Raw genomic sequence first — 21,936 nt, 5'->3', positions numbered from 1 at the left:
CATGAGCAAAAAGGCAATTTCAGAATATTCTATACTTTTCATTCCACGTGAAAATACATGTAAACAACAGCCTTCACATGAACACGTATTTCTAGCCTCCTCCCGGTTCGTTCAACAGTTGACGCCCTTCCTGGACAAACACATTGAGAATAAGGTTAAGTACAATATTTATTACAAGAAAGAAATTCAGTTACATCACACTATCTTCATTTTATGACATTATAAACAAGTTGCATCATCCAAACAACTAACTCAAACTTTACTATGTATCAGCTTTGTTAAAACATCCACGTGCTGTGCACCTTCCCATCAGTTTGCCATAGTCAGGAAACGGTTAACGTTACTGACGGCACAGTGTTTTAAAAGCATTGTTAACAGCCTTGGAACCAAGAAGTGTTTTTTTACTGATTAATTCTTGCTGAACTGGCATCTAAGTGTTCACTAGCTCAATTCTAGGCTAACCCTTCGAGTTTGTTACGGCTGATTAGGTCTGTACCATACCCCTGTGACATGGTGGACGCTGACAAGTTTCTTACTTGCTTTGAAGTTTTCTGGGATGTTCTGCCTCTGGCTGAACCTGACCTGAAGTTTCTCATCCCGACTGTCTGCGAACACCAACTCTCTCGCCAGGTAGTGGACACCACTCACTGGGCGAGTAGCGCTGGCGAGTAGCGATGTCAGACTGGTTCCTTGGTGCTGAACCGTTCCCACTGGATCTGTTCCCTGAGCCTACTCGTGGCTGAGCTCTGCTTACATGCCCGGCACCTTCTTCGTCCGGACTGTTGGCAGCAATGCCCCATGTGTCCTCGGTGACAGTGCTCGCAGGGACGCAAGTGCCCCTCACTGCTCTACCACGAGTTGGCACCTATGACACTACCGGAAAACTGAGGCCAGGAATCCCGACCCGCTGCTCTGGCGGTAGTCCTCTCTAGTGACGATGTCGTGGACTTTCTCTCTACTTGCTCGTTCCTACCTGGGTTCACATACCCGCGGCCTGGCACAATGTCACGTATTTTTGACGAAGTTCGCCCGCCCCTTGGGTGCACTCACACTGGGATAAGTGCTTTCACTAGGCAATGAATTCTGAAGTTTTGCCCAAACACTTAAAAGAATTTGACATACTAACGGGCTTGAGCCTTGTTGCATTGTGATAAGCCACGACTTTACTTGCGCTAAACTCACGTCTTGGGCTAGGTTAGTGCATATGGTGAGTGAGAGTATTATTTCCATCAAGGGTAGGAGTCAATGAACAGTGCTGACTGCTAGTGGGCTGTGATTGGCTACACCTTTACTGGAATTTTACTATCAGCTAGCAGGTTTGTCATGTAGTTGGCTGAGAAGTTGTAGTAACCACAGGACACAAACTGCCATAACATGGTCACCATCGGCAGTTAATCTTAATATATCATTGATTCTGTTTATGCATGTATTTTATTGGCTATTTAAAAAAAAATTTAATTGCATATGTTATTTCATGTTCTCTATAGGTTTTAGTGTTTTGTTTTATTTTCATGTTATTTATTGGTGGAAGGTACCTGTATTCTTTAGTATTTGCATGAGATCCATTCTTTTTCATTTGAAGACTGTGCATGCAAGGAGTAGTTTTAGATATTATATTTGTTGAAATGATTATCTTACATTGACTTTTTACATTCAATAGTTGGAATAAAATAGTTTTTTTCTTCCAGTGACCTCTTAAAGTATTGACAGTTAATAGGTATATGTATGTATCCATTAAAATAACAAGAAAGGAAAATGACAACACTGCTTGAAAATATTTGACTAAGTGGGTGAATAAGCCACATATAGGTCCATCGAGAATGATTGCCAGGATGCTAAACTGTTGTTATAAAAGAATTATTAAATGGATATACAAGGGTGGCAACTTAATATGTTCAGAAAAGTTAAAGGTTTTATACTTACCTTAGTATACTTCAGTGTTGGGTGCCATCTGTAGCTCTGGTGATGTATAAACATTATTCAATCTCCTGTCACATCTTCTGAACTGGTTCACAGTTACAGTTTCAATTGCTGAAGCGTACTTCTCTTTTAAAGTGCTAAATGTTCGCTATCTTCTTAGCATACACAATGTGTTAAACGTATCCTTGCAGAATAAAAGTCTAGTGGTGGTAGGTTGGCCCGGATATTGGTCCACCCCATTCCAACACAGGTATTTGAAAACCTCTCATTGAAGACATCACAAACTATGAGTATAAAAGTAACTCTACTTCCTGTTTGTTGTTTCCACTCTTCAAGTTGTGGAAACATGAACTGTTCAATCATGTCAAGTGTACATATCCATTAAGTGTCTTTCCATGAAGAAGAAAGGACAGACAATGCAACTGTACAGCAGTCCGTATCAAATGTCTACCTTACGTGACCTGCGAATGTACTCATTTATCTGCCTCTGTGGGTGTGAGTCCTAAATGTCACAGTTATATCTATTAACCGTTTCTTCATCACTAAGGCCTGGTTTATAAACTAAGTAAGAAATGCAACAATACATCAAGCAACTAACATAAGAAAATCACGGACGTTTACAAAGAATGCAAGTTGCAAGAAATTAACAACCCTTGAAAGTTCTAGTTTCTTTCACTGAGTGAAAGTTTAACAATTATAAAAATGATGTATGTAATAAAAAGAACATTGTGGGCTTTAAAGTTTTCAGGACAGTTCTCTTCTAATATGACAGTCGCAAACGCAAGCCAAAACGCAAGAAAATTGAAAGGTGAACAATACTTGCGTTGCATTATTGCACTTTACGTAGTTTAGAACTGGTACTAAATAATGTGGTTGCTGTACATTTTGCAGCTCTTGTAGTATATAAACCAGGCCTAAAACAAACGCGCTGTAGGAAAGTTGCATCATCATCATTGATGCTGTTGAGCATAAATATTTGATATCTCGTACTATTTGGTTTCATGCAACAACTGAATTTTGTGTGGAGCTTCAGTGTTGGTACAGAAATTTTGGATTTTGGGAATCTCTAATGCTAAACTTACTGATTTCTTTCGATAGGATTGCCTTATGCATTTTATATCTTCCTCTGATATTTTTGGTCGGCCAGAAAAATTTTCTTCTCAACACTTACCAGTTTCTTTCTACCAAAATTTATATGTGTTGTGAATTTTAGCAGAGTAAAATAATTCACAAACTTTATTTCAGAAACCTCGAAAGTGCAGGTGGAAAATCTTGCATTTAATTGGATTTTCCCAAAATATCAGAGTATGCACCAATTTACATAATCTTAAGAAAATTATTAAACATAACCAGTTTCCAAATTAATTCCATGGTGCAAAAGGCTTATAGCCCTTAGGGGTCCAGGCTTCTAACAGAAATGAAAGGCATTTTGTTGGGGTTTTAATAGTTTTTGTATGCTACAAAAGACTTAACTCGCTCTTATTAAGACTATAGCAAGTGCACAAATTACACTTGACATGCCAAAATGTAACCAGTTCCCAAAAGGCATGATGGTTACAACACAACTTCCAAATTTACAATGAATTCAGTAGGAAATACAATTTTACATTTCCACTATAAATCTTATCTAAATTAACACAGCACAATGTCTCGTTAAGACAGTGTTAATAATTAGTTGCATGAATGAAATTAAACTTACCAATAAAATACAAATAAAATTTGCTGCATCAAAATGTGTCTTAAGGGTTTGTACCAGTCTATATTTTGTTTACATAAACATTAGTATTACCAAAAGACTAGAAAATATACCTGGAGCATAAGTAAAAAATTATTTACTTATTTAACTTGAAGATGTAATTTGCTGCCACAAGGGAATCACAAAAAAAAAAAAAAAAAAAAAAAAAAGAATTTTATCAGGCAGAATTCTCCGAAGTTCTGTTATAAGCAGTTTGTTGACCACTGTTAAATTATTTTGTTTATTTAACAATAGCATTGTTCGTAGAGTATAAAGTCACAAGGGTGAAACCTGCTAAAAGTGCATGAAGAGGCAATCACAACTACTATCGTTATTTCAGTGAAAATACTTGACGAGAAAATTGATACATTTCAATTAATCCCACGCAAAATATAAAACATGCCACAATAATGAGGTCTTATAAGCCAGTAAATGTTATAAATTTCTCAGAGCATTATAAACATTTTAAGTCCTTAAATAAACTGTTAAATGCACCATGGAAGTGGTGCCACAGCTGAGCTCATTCTTTGTAAAGTTCACCAGTGTAACTACAGTCAATCGTAACATAAAGTTTGAGACTCAGTTCAGAAGTAAGTTACTAGTGAGCATAATTAAGCACGTTAAGTCTGAACCAGGTGTGTAAATGCATGGGAATACTGGTGCACACAAATGGCTTGGTTGTGGAAAGTCTCAAATTACTGGTCAGGTAAGACTCGCAAGTTCTTGTGCTGATGTACAATCACCCAGCTGGCAGCTTCAGTAGTTTGGCCCGTGCCACGTAGTTGTTGGAAGTGTGGCACACATGCTCTGTGCTTGAACATTCCTCGGGACGTATGCACACTCCGCATGGCAGTTCCGTGAAACAAGCATACATAGCGCAATACAGGTATTAAAGCATTTTTACAAGAAATAATCAATATGAAAATAAACTAATCTTTTTTTTTATGACAATCTTAAATTGCAAAATATTAGTTATTTTAATAGAATTAACCAAAGGTATGTAAATTAAAGAAAATTTACAAATCATAATAAAAGTTGAACAAAAATACATTTTAAACAAATTAAAAGTATTAAAACTATAAATATATAAGCAAAAAGAAAACTTGTTCCATCCTAAAAAAATTACAAACTAAAAAATTATCACTATATACAGAGGCCGTGACAAATGCCTCAAACTTTATTCTTTTCAGTGGGGATACATTATAAACATTGTGTATGCTGAGATGATAACAAACATCTAGCACCTTAAATAAACTGTCACTGCAGCAGTTGCAAATGTAAATGTGGACACGATTCAGAATAAATTGCAGGAGTTTAAAAATCGTCTAGACATCACTGGGGCCCATATCAAAGTGCACGGAGGTAAGTATAAAACTTAAAACTTTTTCTGCACTTTTTTTAAATTCCGCACACACATGTTAATTAATTCTAATAGTAACATTTTAGAATCCTGGCAATCAATCTTTATGACCTTGTATTATGTACAAGCATTTCAAGAAGGACTAATATTATAGTTATTGTATTTAATAGTGACAGAAATTTAAAGTTATATTTTAGTAGGCATTAGCTTATTTTTAAAGCATACTTTTAAAATTTCAGCAAACTCTAGCACAAATTAACCTGGTTAATTTAGGTTAAAATTTTAAGGAACAAATAATTTAAAAAATGTGAACTTTCATAGCAGTGATAAACTTTTGGGCTAGCCTAGTTAAAAACACAATTCTTATGTACTTCTTAAATTGTGGGGTTGCAACAACAAAAATAATGCTAATTTTCTGCAGGAAAAAAAGGATCAGTGAAATTAAAACAAAAGTACTCAATAAATAAGTACACCAGGTGAAATATTTTTCTGCTATTATATTAGGTTTTTGATCTGTCAGGTACAGGTTATAAGTGTTGAAGTTAAAGAAAAAGTGGTTTATTTGTGTTATTTAGATTTTATTAAAATTTTTGTAATTGTTCAGGCATTTAGCAGTCTCTTTATGTAAATCATACTCATAATTTTTTTTTCTTCATAATTTTTTAACAAATAATTCATACTTTCTTCAACTGAAGGTTCTCTTCATCTTAATGCTTCAATGTTTTGATTGTTGCAGCTGAAGAAGCCCCGATTGCCATGTCTCCAGATTCGGGGATCAATGAGCTGGCAGGACTTAGTCCAGAAGAACAAGAGAAGCAGCGTCAAGAGTGGCAGCTAGAGCTTGCTAAAGTACTACTCCTATTTATTTGTTTTATTATTACGGACCTGCAAAATTCACATTATGTGGCACCAGGATATTCACCACAGTTTTGTAGACGATCATTTTGAGTCATTTATTGATGTCTGCTGCCACATTTTACTTTCTGTCCGTCTTGCGATTTTCTGAATCATGTTGTAAAATTCTTGTCCTTCAAATAATCCATGATACAGAGCTACGGATATTCAAATGTACAAGGATATGCAATCTAGCTTGTTGCGAAACAGCAATACCAATTTTGCACATCCCTATTTTGGTGAAATTTCCAATTTTTATTGAATTTCACAAGTCAAAATTTGTTTATGAATGTTGGCAACTCGTTAAACAACAATTACTGCAATGTTTTGCAAAATATGCATTGCATAAAAACCATTTTTCTGACACAAAACTTCCTGATTTTTATTCTCTAACATAATAAATAGCATTTACAAACCTAAGTGGGAAAATAATACTGTTTATTTATCAAAAGACGTCTTATTTTCTCATAAACTGTGAAAAATATTGTGTGCAATGTACCAGAAGTTTCAAAATGGTTCATCCAGTTCGACAAGCCTATAACATTAATGTGAATAAAGATCTATAAGCTTCAGGTAAATTTTTAATATACATACAACTGCCCCTTGAAGTATGGCCCTAATTGATTCAGAGTGGAAATTAAAAACATTTTCTCCATAAGAGAATACGATAGTCAAAATAATTTGTTTTCCAACCATTTAAAGTGTGCTTGTTAACTACCATTTTATTAAGACACTGCTCCTGTCAAAATCAATTTTCAGTATAATTATATATCTTTATGTCTTAGTACATTTAAAATACATTTAAATAAAAGTTTCTATTACATTTAGAGAATAAACTAGAAATGAAACAAATTTCCGGTTATGATCTGGTATCTGGGCTAGTTAAACTATCCAGCTGAATACAGATTATTCAGTATTGGGCCGGATACCGGATAGTCTGAAAAAATGTATCAAAATTGGAATAAGTTCGTGTAGTCAGTGCTACTCTCCATGTGAAATAGGTATAGAATTTAATCTATAATAAAATACATGCTAAGCAAATGAAAATCCAATAAGAGTAGCTGGTTTCGTTATTGTAAACATACACAAAACACTGAAAAGAGTTATTTAATATTCAAAGTTAACTAAGGTAAATTATGATGAATGAACACAATTTTTTCTGCATTTAAGGCCAAATCCGATTGTGCTTGTTTTCATGGACAGGGCAGGTTTTTTCAGAAAACAACCCTTCTCAATAATGCTGCTGCATGGAGCTGAAAGGTATATTCTTGCAAACTTTATCAAATTTGGTTATTGTTTCACATGGACTGACTATCAAAGGTAAGGTTCAGAACTATGATCGATACAAAATGTTTTCAAATAATAGCATTTGCAATCTTGCTTTTCTCTTGACACTGCCTGTTATTTTCATTTGCCACTTCTTTGAAACAATCCCAAAAGGTTTTATTAGCTTCACAAGTTATATTTGATCTAGCCTCAACTCCACGCCTATTAGCAGGTGATGAAATAGAACTGCTAGAAGAATTATTACAGGACATTTTTAAGTACTTCAGAAAAATGTTCTACCATGCACTTTCAGCTTCAGCTGTCCCCAAATATTTTGTCTTAGACCTCGGATCCAAATAGTTTATCTTAGACCTCGGATCCAGGAAGGTGGCATTCAAATAATTTTGATCCTGTTCTAAGGTTGCATTCAAATAATTTTGATCCTGTCCTAAGATGCTGAAACTACTTTCTATTTCAGCTCTCAATCCTGTCATAAATATCAGGTGCAATTTTTTGAGTAACATAGGTGCGACTCGGCATTAGATAGCAAGGTATCGCTTGTTCCACAAGTCTCTTGAATCCAACTCTTTTCACGATAGATATTGGCTCGTTGTCCAGTGCAATCATTTGTGTGATTAGTAATGTTTTAGCAGATAATACACCATCTCTTTATACAGAACTTATAAATTTTGTAATACAGTTTTTTATCTTATGAACAGAGTTTATTGATATATCAGCTAAATTTAAATTTCATGACAAAGCTTTTAAATATGCTTAAGCTACATATTTCTATTACAGTATTTTATGGCAGTTTTTAAAATTAAGACTAATAAATTAAGTAATTGAAATACTGAGAATTAAAAAAATATATATATAGTTCAAGACGATGGTAACGAGACCAGTATAGTACAGTAGCCAAAAGCTCTCTACGTCTTACCTTCCAGATGACTTGTGATAATGATGTGCATCATACCATACCTAGCTGTGCAGGGATGTCCGAGTTTGACAGATAAAATAAAATTTTGTTTTAAATGTCTTTTGATGTTCCGAAGCTATAAGTAAACAAACATTGTGGACTAAGACAATTATTTTGTAAGTGTTATAATTTTAGTTGTTTAGAGTAAAATAACTGTCAGTACCAGAATTTAGTGAAGATTAAAAAATCAAATAAATTCCCATTAAATTTTTGAATGTACAAAATTACATTTCATTGATGTTTTATGACATTTGTAAAGACTAATAAATATTGTGTATATTTGATATTTCTGTCTTAGTGGTTAATTTACGCCTTTTTCGTTAATATATATATATATTTAAATTGAGTTCAAAAAATTAATCCTCATTGACAATTTCAAGATAAAGTAATATGATTTTTAGGTGGAGGAAGAAATCCAGACCCTGAGACATGTTTTGGCTTCGCGAGTAAAGCATTCCCAGGAATTGAAGCGCAAATTGGGTATCACTGTTTGGAAAGAGATACAAGATGACATGTCCCAGGGAATCCGGAACGTTAAGGAATCCAATGTGTAAGTTGTTTTGTGTAACCTCTCAAATGTACAATTAGTCATTCATGAGACCTAAATTAAGTTTGTATAGCAAAGAACTTGCATTGTTTAGCTTCTTCATATAGGATAATCCTTTTAGTCGTACTATGTTTGAATCTAATTTGATACTCCGTATAATGTTAAATTTTGCAGTGTTAAGTCTTGATACTGGTATTCCTTATACCTCTGAACCTCTGTCGGATGACATTGATTTTGGTTTCCAATGTTTTCCTGAAATAACCATCACTGTATTTTCCTTAAGTTATTTTCCTAATAGCTCTTATTTCCATGTAGTGTTCTATGTTTCTCGCTGTAATCTTTTCACTATTAATGCAATGTATAACCCAATTAAACTAATAATAAATTGAAGCCACCATGCCTCACGCGGTGGTGGGTAGTGTGGCAACGTCTCCTTCAAGGAACGGTGGTTAATGTAAAAGATTCCCGGCGACACCTCACTGTGGAGCAGTCCCAAGTAGGTGGAGTGGAGTCATGGCCCATTCGGCCTAAGTGGGGATTGGAGTTGCTACTGTAGATATTGTTGGGGTTGTTGGGGCTGGTGCAGGAAGATCCTGAGGAAACCTGCCTCTTCTGTCTCTTCAACTGCGTTATGGCCTGTGGACATGCTACTACCTATCGACACTATAGCCACCTAGCCAACTAACAATATGAACAGAGGACACACTCTCATGGACTAACACGTCCATCTATGCGCCTTATTTTTTTTTTGTAGCTAGAGGGCACTGATAAGTACCACTAAGATAGAAGTTGGCTAGCTGGGAAATTTAACTCTATGGCATGCTGAGTTTGAAACGCCGATGTGTGATCAGGCTGATTAATGAAATGTAAAAAGTCCAAACAAGGCTGCATGCCACCATCACTGGCATAAGTACGGGAGGGGAGATAGGCTCCCACTCTATTTGGCTAGGAAACTTGGGGGAGGCCGGCGAAAAAGGTTAAAAGATGAATAAAGAAATTCATGGATACTGACAATCTTAAGCAATAAATTGAAGAGAACTCCCCTTCCCCCCTGCTGCTTCTAGCCACCGTCTGGATTAGACTGACTGGCCAGGGATAGGAAGTGATGTCACTGAGCCCTTCATTCCAAAAGCATCTTCAATGAGTATTTTCCTATACAAATAGCACCAAGGAGCATAGTAGTAAACAGAGATTTCATTCCCAGGTTAAACATAATTCCTCATTTTGTTTATTGTACAAAGTAAGGACTCTATCAAACATTTATATAAGTCTGATGCTGTTGGTTGTACTAGTGGAAATATATTTGATATTATATACCGGAACACAGATGAACAGATAATTCACATGGAAAAGGTTGTTAAATGAATGGTACAATGATAATAAATCACGGGCATGACAGGATTGATGTGAACCAAGCAGTGATACACGAATAATCACTTTAATTTTTGAAAAAGGAAAATGTAAATATCCGGACAGTAATATTATTTTCATTGCCAGTAAAGGATGGTTTGGAAAGTTTGCGGAGGTACGCGACATGAGTTGGTCATGCCCGGGTGGGAAAGTCAACCAGCCAATTGATGATAACTATCTCCCGTTACACTGTCTCGTATTTGTCTTACAAATTATTCAATGGTAGGCTTATAAAGATAAATGGTGTGACACATTTACCATTGAGTGTTATTCTACGCATTTATATTATGTGAAGAATATTTCCCTAAACATTTTGGAACACATTAAGTAAATTAGCCTTGCTATTTATGGAGACTAGTGCTTCAGAATACACAATTTTGGATAACACTAACATTTTTAGGAACACATTAGTCGTGCTAAGTGAGGGATTGGTGTACTCTTAAAAATACAAAAAGTAAAATTGGTTAAAAAGATTTACTTACAGTACGCCTACATCAATTTTTGAAAAAGGTTTGTGATTTTCAGGTGCTTCACACTGCACATTTTTTTCTAAGCCATGTCTCTCAACCTTAAAAGCATCACTTCAGTTTCCCTTGTTTCATCTTGATTAACATGATTGATCAGAGATTTGATGATGGTCTTGAATGCCTCAGAGTGACTCCTTACAATAGGCTTGTTGTCATCTTCTTCGGGTTCAGATATTTTCTCATCGCTATTGCGGACCATTTCTAAAATGTCACTGTCTGTAATTTTGTTGACTTCATCTTCACTTAACCACTTCTTGACTTCATCGTCATTGTTTTCTTCACATCCAGGCAGGTGTTTTACAAGCCTTGCGATCTGACTCTCTTCTTGATTGCAAACAGTTTCATTGATTGCTTCTGGTTTCTCCTCAGTCCATTTTTCAGTTGCTTCGTGATCTAACAGCTTCTCCCAAGACCTAACCAGTGTAATCAGTTTTATTTCATCCCATGAATGGGATACCCACATCACAACATATTACACGTCCACCTTTTTTTAAGGATTCCATAACACTTTCACCATCCATTCCATGAACGGCGACACTTGGGGTAAAAACACACATTTTATGTCACCATTTTTCAGTTCATCTTCGCATGGGTGTGAGGGTGCATTGTCTAGTTAGAGCACTGCTTTTCCTGGCAAATTATTTTTGGCTAAATGTTTATCAACTTGTGGCACAAACTGCTTGTTCGGAGATATGTCTGCATATGGGAGGGTTCGAATGTAACAGGTTGTACTGTACTTACAAAATTCAGCTATCGTATATCAAACCTTAAAAACCGTAAATAAATGTGTTGTTAATTCTACTAAAATATAGTGATGGGTCAAGACTCGAAAAATCGAGCAAGTCGAGTCGAGCCGGCGAAACTAAACTTCGAAAACTGAGTTGATTAAGATCGTGTCCTCAAGTCTCGTCAAAGTTTACTTTTTGGCTCGACCATAATGTTGCACAATTTCCAATCTTCAAGGTACTTATCCGAAACCATGCACTTTAAAATAAAATAAAACGTATTATTTAGGCCTACCTAGTGGAAAACCTCTGATCCAACACTGAAAACCTTGAAAACGAAGTCGGAAGATTATTTATTTTCGATCGTGTATAACCGCAAACAGTGCATCCCATCCTTCAATATGCACTTAATATTTATAATTGCAACAAAATACCTTCATTTAACTATAACGGAATTAAAAAATGTTCTCTAGATTCAGTCATGAACAAGACAACGAACTTCGTCAATATTTGGGCAGCTTTGGAAGTAAATAATATTTACTACTAAACATTAGATAGTCGCCATTTTAACTCCGGGCCAATGGCTTACGTAAGTCATCATACAGCCAGGGAATGTTGCCACTTTGACAAATCGATATCAACAATAATTGAAATTTCCAACCAGTTTTCCATGGTCGAACGGAAAATTGAGGCTTTTGAAGTTTATGTTTACACTTGAAAGTAATGTTTGTGTCGCCGGCGTCGTATTAATCATAAACGGTTTAGTATTAGTGGAATGGATATTGTTTGTATGGCCTGGGACATCATAAAGTGATGAACAGAAATCAAGAGCAGAGATTTGGGAAATTTTGAAAAAATTGATTATCAGACAGCTAGATGCAAGTGCTGCAAGAAGTTTGACTCATCTCGACAAATTTCCATGAGTTCAGCTCGAGTTCGACTCAAATACAAATTTCTATGAGTTCGACTCAAGCTGGACTGGAAGATAAATTTCTTTGTTCAACTCGAACTCGACTCGATGCTGAAATTGGGTGACTCGACCCATCACTACTAAAATATATTCAAAAATATTTGAGAGGTTTTAGGCATTTGCATTGCCACAATCTAGTGTAGAACAGGGTCACAAATCATCAAGATTTACCATCCTTTGTCTTGCAAGACAACCCTGTTTCTCTGCACTACCCCAGATTTGGCAAAAGAGTGCTCTGTTGGATGTTTCCCTGCCTATGTTATGGAAAGCTACTGGTTACCCGTACCTGTCATAGTGGTTGGATGTTGGAGTAACACACCTCACATTAACTTTAACCCCTGGAATCACCGTAGAACTGTGTGACTTTTGGAGGATTTGCATTGTGTCATCCCATGCCTGGATACAAACAAGTCACGAGTGTTTAAATGATGTAGAGAAATTTGAGGATCCATAAAGCCAGTTTCTTAAACTTTAGTTGGTTCATGATGAAAAGACTACCTGTCTTAGGAGTCCTAACTAAGTTCTAGTTTCATCTCATTGGCCATCCTGTTGTTGTTGCAAGATTAAATTAATATTGAAATGGGTTTAAGTGTTTGTATAAATGCATCAACCATGTCAAGTGTAAAGTTGATAAAGAAAGGTATAAATGATTGAAAATTTTACTTTGATTTATCTAAAATAATCAAGGTTAGTGATAACCAATTTGAATATTACCCTTTGAACCAAATATTTCCAGTTTGCTGCCAAAATGACTGGAGAAATATCAGACATATTTGGTCAAGTGCAGTAATACAGTAATGTTAAGGCTCTCGTGAATGCACTATAATAGATCCACACAGCACCAAGCTACACCATGTGACAGCCATATTTTGGCTTCACGTTGCTTGCATATTGTACTGCCTTACTGTAACACTAACTTCCTCTGTGAATACTTAAGTAAACAACCAAAGGAATGGGTAAAGAATTTTCCAGATTAATGCAGTCATTTTAATTGGATAAGCTGGTCAAGATCTGCTGTTCCTCATAGCTATTTGTTTTGTACTGGCTATGTCATAAACACTAGGCAGTAAGCATGAAGTACTTACTATATGTGTAATTGTACTTGGTTTTACAAGGTTGTTCATTTGCCAAAATTTGTCTAGGTCAGAGAATAATAAACTGTTACAATAAGTTTTTTTTTTTACAAAACGGGAAGCAAAGGATCGGTAAGAATCGTGGTTTGTTGTGTGGGTATAGAATAAAAGAACAAATAAACGGTGCCACTTTGCAAATATTGCAGACTTTGTGACTGTTGTGCTAATTTTTTATTTTTTTTACAATTATTTTCTTTTATAATTTGTTTTACAGTTTCTTTACATAAAGGACTTAAAATATAAAATCAAAAAGTGTTCTTTTTTTTTTCTTTCATTAAGTTTTCATTTGGAATTGTTTATTTTGGTTGCTGGTTGGCAGATATCACAATGTTGAAGACAAGATTGGCCAAATAAGTAAAGCAGTGGCAAGTGCTCCTATGTAAGTATTGTTTCACTTTATGGTTGTGTGTATGTGCTGTGTTCTTAATTCCAGGTAATTACTTCCAATAATGAAATTACAACTGAACAATATAGGGAAAATGTTAAAAATAATGCAGACTATGCTCTTAATGTGATAATTTTTCAAAGGAAAATTGATTTAAAGTCAAATTTTGGTTATATTTCAATGTAAATCATTATTTAGAACGAGTTTAGAGGCTTTGGTACATATAGAATATGTTGCCATCAAAGCTCTAAGCCTGATATTTACAGTATATTATGGTACTGTTACCGATGTTACAGTATTTTAGATTCAAGCTTAAAGTAAACTTAGTTCAATATGAAGTTTAAGTTTAACAACATTATCTTGGTTTCTGCTTTGAGTCCACGTGCCTATAATTGATAGTTTTCCCAACATTTTTGCATGTCTTGTTGCAGCCAACTTCATGGACATTTGATAACTGAAGACCTGATTTTTTTTCCTTTGCCTAACTTAAACTAAGTGTATTCGGGAGGGCTCTAGGTAGGGCATTTCAGGCTGAAGCTTATACGCTCTAATCATGGAGGGTTTTAGCCATGCAGGAAGGGTAGTATGCATTGTGTGTAATAAGATGTAGTAATAACAACTGAAGTAAATATAAGCAAAGGGATGAGGCAGAACATATGTAAAACACATTGTAACACATTTTCTCATACCATAACAATTATTTTTTGGCCTGAACTGTAATATTACAAAAACATAAAAGTGTAAAAAAATCAGAATCTAGGTTATTTCCGTATTATTTTTCACATTTGTTTGGAAGTTTCCTGGGAAACAATGTTTTTCTTCACTTGAAAAAGACCACATTTTTTGTGTGACGTCAAGTCGTGGCTGTGCACTCTAACCAGACGAACGTGTTTGCTTGGGAGCGTCTCGTGTTTTTATGGGTGCGTGTGTTTGTCTACCGCGAGTATTGTGTTCCATCTTAAGTTTTGTGATTAATCATTATTAATTCATCATTGAGTGAACAAATTGATTTCCTGGGGTTTTCACCCCTTATCAATGGATCCATTTTAATTTCTGAACAATACATGCAAAGAAACATGTTTAGATCATCAACAAAAAAAACTGGATTCAAAATCTTCTGGAAATCAGGATCTTCCTAAAAGTGATACACTTAAACTAATCAACATGGATGAATTAATCAGCATTAAGTCTGTGTGACAAAGTCGATGAATTAAAAAAATGAGATTGAGGTTTTGAAGATGCTGCTCTTAGATTCGCGATCTGAAACTGCTGAAATTAAACAGGAACTTATTCATATAAAGCAAACCCTGTTAAGTAAAATATTAAATGTTCAATCTTATAGTCAGGCTCTGAGCTCTGCATTGAGTGACAAGGGTGTCTCGGGTAACGGTAGTCCATCTCGTGACCTACTTCAAGGGGCCCGCCTCGTCAGGGGTGTACGTGTGTCGGTGAGGCGGGACGATAAGCGCGACGCTCGCTGGTGCTTCTAGCGCGGTGTCTCCTCTGGACTGGCGCGCAGTCTTCTCCCAGTGCACATTAGCGGTGACCGTAACATTGTATGGCCGAGAAATGAAGATAAAGGTGTAATGCAAGTCCCTTAACTGCTTTCAAGAATCTGTACCGGTTGTTTTACGCCTAAAAATCACTCTGAAAACATGTGTTTTAGCCATTTTAATTCTTCTAAAACTACAGTTTAAAAACTTAATCCGAAATCAAAAGTACTTTTCGGCCCTCAGCGAACTGTAAAATGCTTTTCGTAAACAGACCCCACGCTGATATCTTGAGTAGTTTTGAAATCGCGTTGTTTTTCCTGAAGCTCTGCACACCGCATGTGTGCCCGGGTAGGCGGAGCCCTTAAGACACAGCAGGAAAAGCACACTATTTTAGATATTGAAATACTTTATTTAAATTTGTTTCTTATGTTAAAAATCTCAAGTTTTACCACGTAATGTTTTCAGAACTAGCATTGATCAACTTATGGAAACAGCGGTATTTTACGCCAAACTTTTTTTCCCCACAAAAATGTTTGAATTCCACAAAAAAAAAAACTTTTAACAATGCTGAATTTCGTCATTTTTCGTTAATTTTGGTTTACAATTTTTCAGAGGTTCTATCTATTGTGCTTTCGATTGCACCCCTTGCATTTCTCCACATGCTTGTAACAGTCCAGACCATATTCTTAAAATAAAATGCAGAATGGATGTCATACTCTTTCTTACCAAACTCAACTCAGTGAAAGTTCTCTTTTAAATCTCAATTTTCTGTTCATATGTACTGAAAAAAACTGAAGAAACATTATAATGTATAAAATAACGTCCCATGGTCGCTGGCAACTCATTGTACACCGGACAGACTCCATCCTCGGTATGGCTACATAATTCTATGATATGGAATAGCATCAATATCACTGACATTGTAAAGCTTGATAGGTTTCAATCTAAAGTATCTGACTATATTAACAAAAAATTAAATACCATCAATAACATAGATTTAAATTCCCTCCTCGGTTCATTATCAACAAGAAGAAAGATCTTAGATGCTATTTTTGTATTCAATTGTTATTATGGTAATCTTATATGTCCTCATATTTAATGTTACTGGCATTAAAATTCCTTCATTTCATAGCCGTAACCCACCTTTTTTGTGCACATTCTCAAATACAAATGATATTATATATAGACTTGTTAATAATTTCAATATGTATGTTAATCACTTAAACCTACCACAGAGAAAAAACTTGTTAAAAAAATTATTTTTTCGGCATCCAATGATTAATTATCTTCATGGTACTTACCTAAGTTACATGTAGTATTTCAATTTTATATAATTGTAATTTTTAATTAATCTAAAATTTTATATGTATATATATTAATTTAACCATTTTACTCTCATGAAACTTTTTGTTAGTTTAAGTAATTATTAGAATTTAAGCATTCATATGGATATTTGTATGTTGTATTGTCTTGTCTTGTCTTGTCTTGGTTTTGTCCTACTATTTATGTGTTCTTATAATGGTTTTGTTCTAGTTTTTGTTCTGTTACTGTATTTGTTTTGTACTTGTCCTACATGTTGTGCCCACCGTTGGAGCCTTGTGCTGTTGGTGTGGCATGTTACAAATAAAAATAAATAAAATAAAGTTAATTTAAGCATCGTAATGAGCTTCCATCCACGACTGTGATCAACAAAATTCTAAACGATGTCCAAAAAAGTTTACAACTCGGCACAGCCTGGTCACAGTCGTAAAACTGTCTCCACTAAATCAAAATTATTGTTTTTGAGCAGCCACCCTAAGCCCAGCCAATTAGTGCAGCAGCCAATGGCTGCTCTCATCTTCCAAGGAGGAGGAGTTCGCCCGCATGACCTATCACTAAACAGCTTTCAAATTACAGCCAATATCAAACATTCTTGCTCTAAAGAAAATATCCCAGTCCTTGACTTTAACACACCACGGTCTTCCACCTTTGCTATCTCACACACAGGTTGATAACATTCCTGGAAACATCCCGAGCCCATCATTCCCAACCTATTATTTCTATTACCATTATTACACAGCTCCAAGCTTCTAGAACATTCTCAGTACACACCCATTGGTGATTAGAGTATTAGCCAAATAAACATAAAAAATAAGTCATAACATATATAAACCTAACCAACAGGCTGGAAATGGGTAAAAATGACACTCAATGGCTTTACCACCTCAAATTAAGTAACTTACCGTAAATACTTTAAAACATAACATAATGAATACAAGAATATTTATATACATTGCCATGACGATGAATACAATACAACCAGACAGTCCACTTGCGCTTAGGTAATCTGAGAAAATAACTAAATATTGAAATGTAGATGAAAAACAAGAGAGTTCTTTTAAATTATATAACGTAAGTAGAGATAATGCAATGTTACATGCTGCACAATCTAATACTTGTATCTATTACCACAAATGCTGTTTGTTCCTTAAACATTAACCTGTCTTCTAACACCAAACATGGTAGCATTAAGCAGTGGTCATGTTACAGTGTACCATGCACAGTATTCTTTTTAATGGCCTTTTTTTGGGAAAACTAGTAGAGGTTTTATTATTGAATGATTAAATTTCAATTTGCAGATGTGTGAAGATTGTGCCTTAGCAAGGCATGATTCCTTGTTGCAAAAAACAAGGTTTAATACCAAGTGCATACTTGTGAAGAACTAGGTTTTATCATATACAAGCAATTTTTTTCAGTAGTCATAAATGTTATTACAAAAATAAAACCTTAGAATAGAATAGAAAACTACCCTTGGTGATCAATCTTGTACGAAAGGTCAGGAAAAAAAAAAAATTCAGTTTTTTCAAGTTTGTAGTAACTCGAGTTTTCTTTACAAAAGCATACTTTTTTCTGTGCAATAAAGTTTTATTATTTTTATAAACTTGGTAACTATAGTTTAAATTATGTCAATGTTAGTGCAATTTCTCAGGTTTTAACCATGGCCATAATAATTACTAGATTTTAGTACCATTAGTAATATTCAATTGGGAGAACAAAAAAATTTCCATTTGAGATTCTCACTTTACGTCATTTACGGGAGTGATTTATTTAGTAATCTTGGTCACAGTCATATGAAGCGTGAAGTGAATATTGCACAGGAGTTTTATTTTCCTCTGATCTATGAAAAGCTTTCTATTACAATTCTTGCAATGTTTATACATCTATAGAAGTCAACATGCATTGTTGGTTACATGCAAGTAAAGAACCTACTAAGTCAAATTGTAGAATTAACAAATGACTTGATTTTTGTTTTGATAGGGATATTTAAAGGGATTATCACTCATCAACTTTTTGAAGTCTTGTTGTACTAACATTTTGATATCTAGGAGTGTCTTTGTAACCAAAAAAACTGCTTAAGGTTTAAATAAATATGTCTTGTAAATCATTCCGTGCATTTGCTGTTTGGCTGCTAGCTTTATCATTGTATGCATCATCAACCTTCTGTGATTTGATACAGATGGTACACCATTATCTTCCTTTTAGCCATAGAGTAGGATACTTAAAATGCAAATTTGCCTGTATAACAACACAATGAAAGCTTAGCATGTGTACAGGACAAGATGGTGTAGTGAAAAATGAAAAAAAAAGATAAGTATTCTAGAGGACTCTGGTTTGCATCCTGGCCCACCATCCTGTTTTCATTCCTTAGCAATTGCTGGGTTGGTTCCTTAACCAAAACCCACGGCTGATCGCTTCCTCTGTTCCCTTGATTTGTGTCTTGTGTCTTCGTCCTGATTACCTCGCTGCTGACACGACGTAAATTTATATACAAAAGAAAAAGTTGTGTGTTCACTTGCCGACTGGTCCGTCAGCTCTGCAGGTCATCAGGCGGATGTTGGGGAGGCTGTGAGAAAGTTTGTGGTTGAATGAAGAGACGGCAAGGTGTGTCTTCCCGCTCCCTGACATGTTTGCTGGCCAGAAGGTTCCTCAAACCAACAGCTGGGGGCCAGCAATTGTTTGCATTTAATACTCTGCTTCACTCACCACGTGTGTTCTTATTTATAACAATTTCTTCAAATGTTCCACTGTACATGCATTGCATTTTATGTTCCTTAGAAAATTGGGATCCCAGACTCTTATTTCTTATCTGCTATTTGTAAAGTGTCAGGCAAGCATTCATAGTTAAAATTTTTGTGTGACAATTATGCTGTGGCCATTCATTAGAAGTTCATTTTCGATGTTTTCAAAGCTGGGTAACACGTGCATAAATGCTTCTGTAATCTCACTTTCAAAATGTTTCTTCATAAAACTCTGCCATCAGCGAAAAACTAATAGTTTATAATTGTGGCAAAGTGGAGCCAACTAACAAGATGCAGCTACTACTGTCTGCCTGGAGACCCAGACGTGTGCCGAATAGGGTTTTACATTATTCATATTATTAGGCATAATAGAGCTATTTTTCTCAATATTAATATAAGATTAAAGCATGGAAAAGCTACGTAGGTTTGTTTTTTTTAAATATTAGACATTTAAACACTAGAAACTATCAGAAACACATGCCTACAATGAATATTTTCATAATTTTTTCTTATAGCAATATTCTTCTCTTTGCAATGTACAGTGTGATTTTTCCTTGAAATCAATATTGTGACAAATAGCTTGATTGTGTCTAATAATAGGAGACGTGTAAAACCGTATTCTGGTGCATGGCTGTCTCTCCAGGTAGGCAGTCCTGTTTAAGTGATACAGTGCCAACACACTGGATATTTTTACGAGTCTCGGATAACTGATGTTGCTACTTAATTTTCAAGAGGTTGTGACATGACCATTGGAGTCAGGCACAAAACACTTTGTTTTGGCAGTTAAAAAAAGTTGTTTTTAGATGTTTGTTGAGTGCAATCTTTAAATGGTATTCTTTACAGAATCTAGAAGCATATAAATAAAATCTTATTAAATTATTGTTAAATATTTCATTTGGTATTTAATTTTTTTGACAGTTATCAGAAGACAGAATCTGTGATCAAAACTACAGCAGAGAAAACGACAACTCTTCTGGGCGGGCTTGGGTCCAGTGTCACTACGAAACTGGGTCAGCTTAAGAACTCTGAATCTTTCCGGTCTTTGGAAGAGCAAGTTGGTTCAGCTTACGAAAATGTAAAGGTAATTATAAAATTTTTTATGTAGAATAAGTTATATTTAAGTATATCAAGAATTCTTCCTACAGAAAAGTTTTATTTTGAACAAGTTACATAATTTAGTTTTTGCGTAAGACATCACACAATAAAATAGTTAACTGAAAAGCACCTACAGGCTGCTTATTTTACGTACTAAGTCATATGTACAAGTCTCCTGCAAAAAGTTGGGTTTTCTATTTACGAAACATTTATCTTCACAAGCAACTTGTGTCTAGTGTAAGTTACAAGGATGTAAAGCCTTGGTTACGTTAGCTGCTGTGGCTGTAAGCAACAGCAAGCAGCGGCTGACAAGAGGTTCACACTAGTCGGCACCAGTGGCTGGTAATGATACTGTTATGCCGAGCATGGTGTGGAAAATGTCTTCTTTAGGACCACGACGAGAGTTTCAAATGTGTCTCGAAATTTTTAATTTTTTAAAATTTATTTTATAAGGTCCCAAAGAAAAATTTAATTCATCCATTATCTTCTTGACACAAAATATCACAGCTTGCAATGGATTAATTCAATTAAATTATAACTCCAGTTACTTATATATTAACCCTTTTTGTACAACATTTGAAAAGCGTTAAATTGCATTGCTACACCACGTAAAAAAAAATTATATATATATTTACATATATATACGCAGATCATTACTTTTTAACAATACGATAAAAGAACAATGTAATCATGCTCAAAGAAAGACCTCCCTCACTTTCACTACGATCTTTGATAAACAGGTGTACAGGTTAAAAAATCGGACGTCCAACACTTACAGTTTTTTTTAGCTGATTTGTAGAGTTAACCTTAAAATTTCCCCTCTCAGCAATTAAAAATACGAAGGATACTTGGTTTGGATTCTTCCTTTTTAACTGCGTACCGGCATGACAGCCCCATTCAAGCAGCCACAGCGACGGAAAACGGGAATCGCTTCTTCGATGCGGTAGTCGGCATTGGAGCGGAAACCAGGAACCGAGTCGTCGGCAATCAGCTAATCGTCAGAAGAAGGAATATTATTTCTCACCAAAGAAATAATATGGAGTATGTACGAATATGAAATGCTATTTCGTACATGTTGCCACAGCATTCCCTACGAATCTCTTCCCACCAGCTTCGGCCCAGGACTTGCCATTTGACTCAAGACCCCAAAGTTAATGGCCGTCCATCAGCATCAGAAGACGGAGTGATTATTTCTCATCCAAGAAATAATTAAATCCACACAATTTTCGATGTCCACACGATGCAACAGCATGTAGCAATCCTCTATTCAACAACATTTGAGGATTTCCCCCTCAAAATACAAAGGCCGGAGCACAGCTATTTCTAGACCAGGGCTGAAGCCTTTGAAAATGGTAAAAAACAAAAAAAAATAATAATAGTAGGATGAAACCTGTTGAAAAAGGAAGAGAATATAACAAAAATGAAAGGAAAAATAATTTACG

The 21,936-nt window shown here is 35.3% G+C and overlaps 1 protein-coding gene across 4 annotated transcripts in view; it reads left to right on the top strand.

The window, feature by feature from the left end:
• Nucleotides 1-21,936, top strand: part of LOC134529088 (tumor protein D54) — a 73,836-nt gene that overhangs the window by 20,992 nt on the left and 30,908 nt on the right. For 2 of the 4 annotated variants that reach the window (XM_063362808.1, XM_063362805.1), the window contains 4 exons: nt 5,752-5,864; nt 8,553-8,701; nt 13,783-13,842; nt 20,318-20,480. In XM_063362808.1, coding sequence (XP_063218878.1) covers nt 5,752-5,864; nt 8,553-8,701; nt 13,783-13,842; nt 20,318-20,480 — 485 coding nt within the window. The remainder of the gene's footprint in view (nt 1-5,751; nt 5,865-8,552; nt 8,702-13,782; nt 13,843-20,317; nt 20,481-21,936) is intronic. The other 2 variants (XM_063362806.1, XM_063362807.1) reach the window with 2 other exon arrangements.

The sequence above is a fragment of the Bacillus rossius genome, chromosome 2, assembly GCF_032445375.1.
Source record: "Bacillus rossius redtenbacheri isolate Brsri chromosome 2, Brsri_v3, whole genome shotgun sequence".
NCBI lineage: Eukaryota > Metazoa > Arthropoda > Insecta > Phasmatodea > Bacillidae > Bacillus > Bacillus rossius.
The sequence above is the reverse complement of the archived record's forward strand: the minus strand, read 5'-3'. Positions and strand labels throughout refer to the sequence as shown.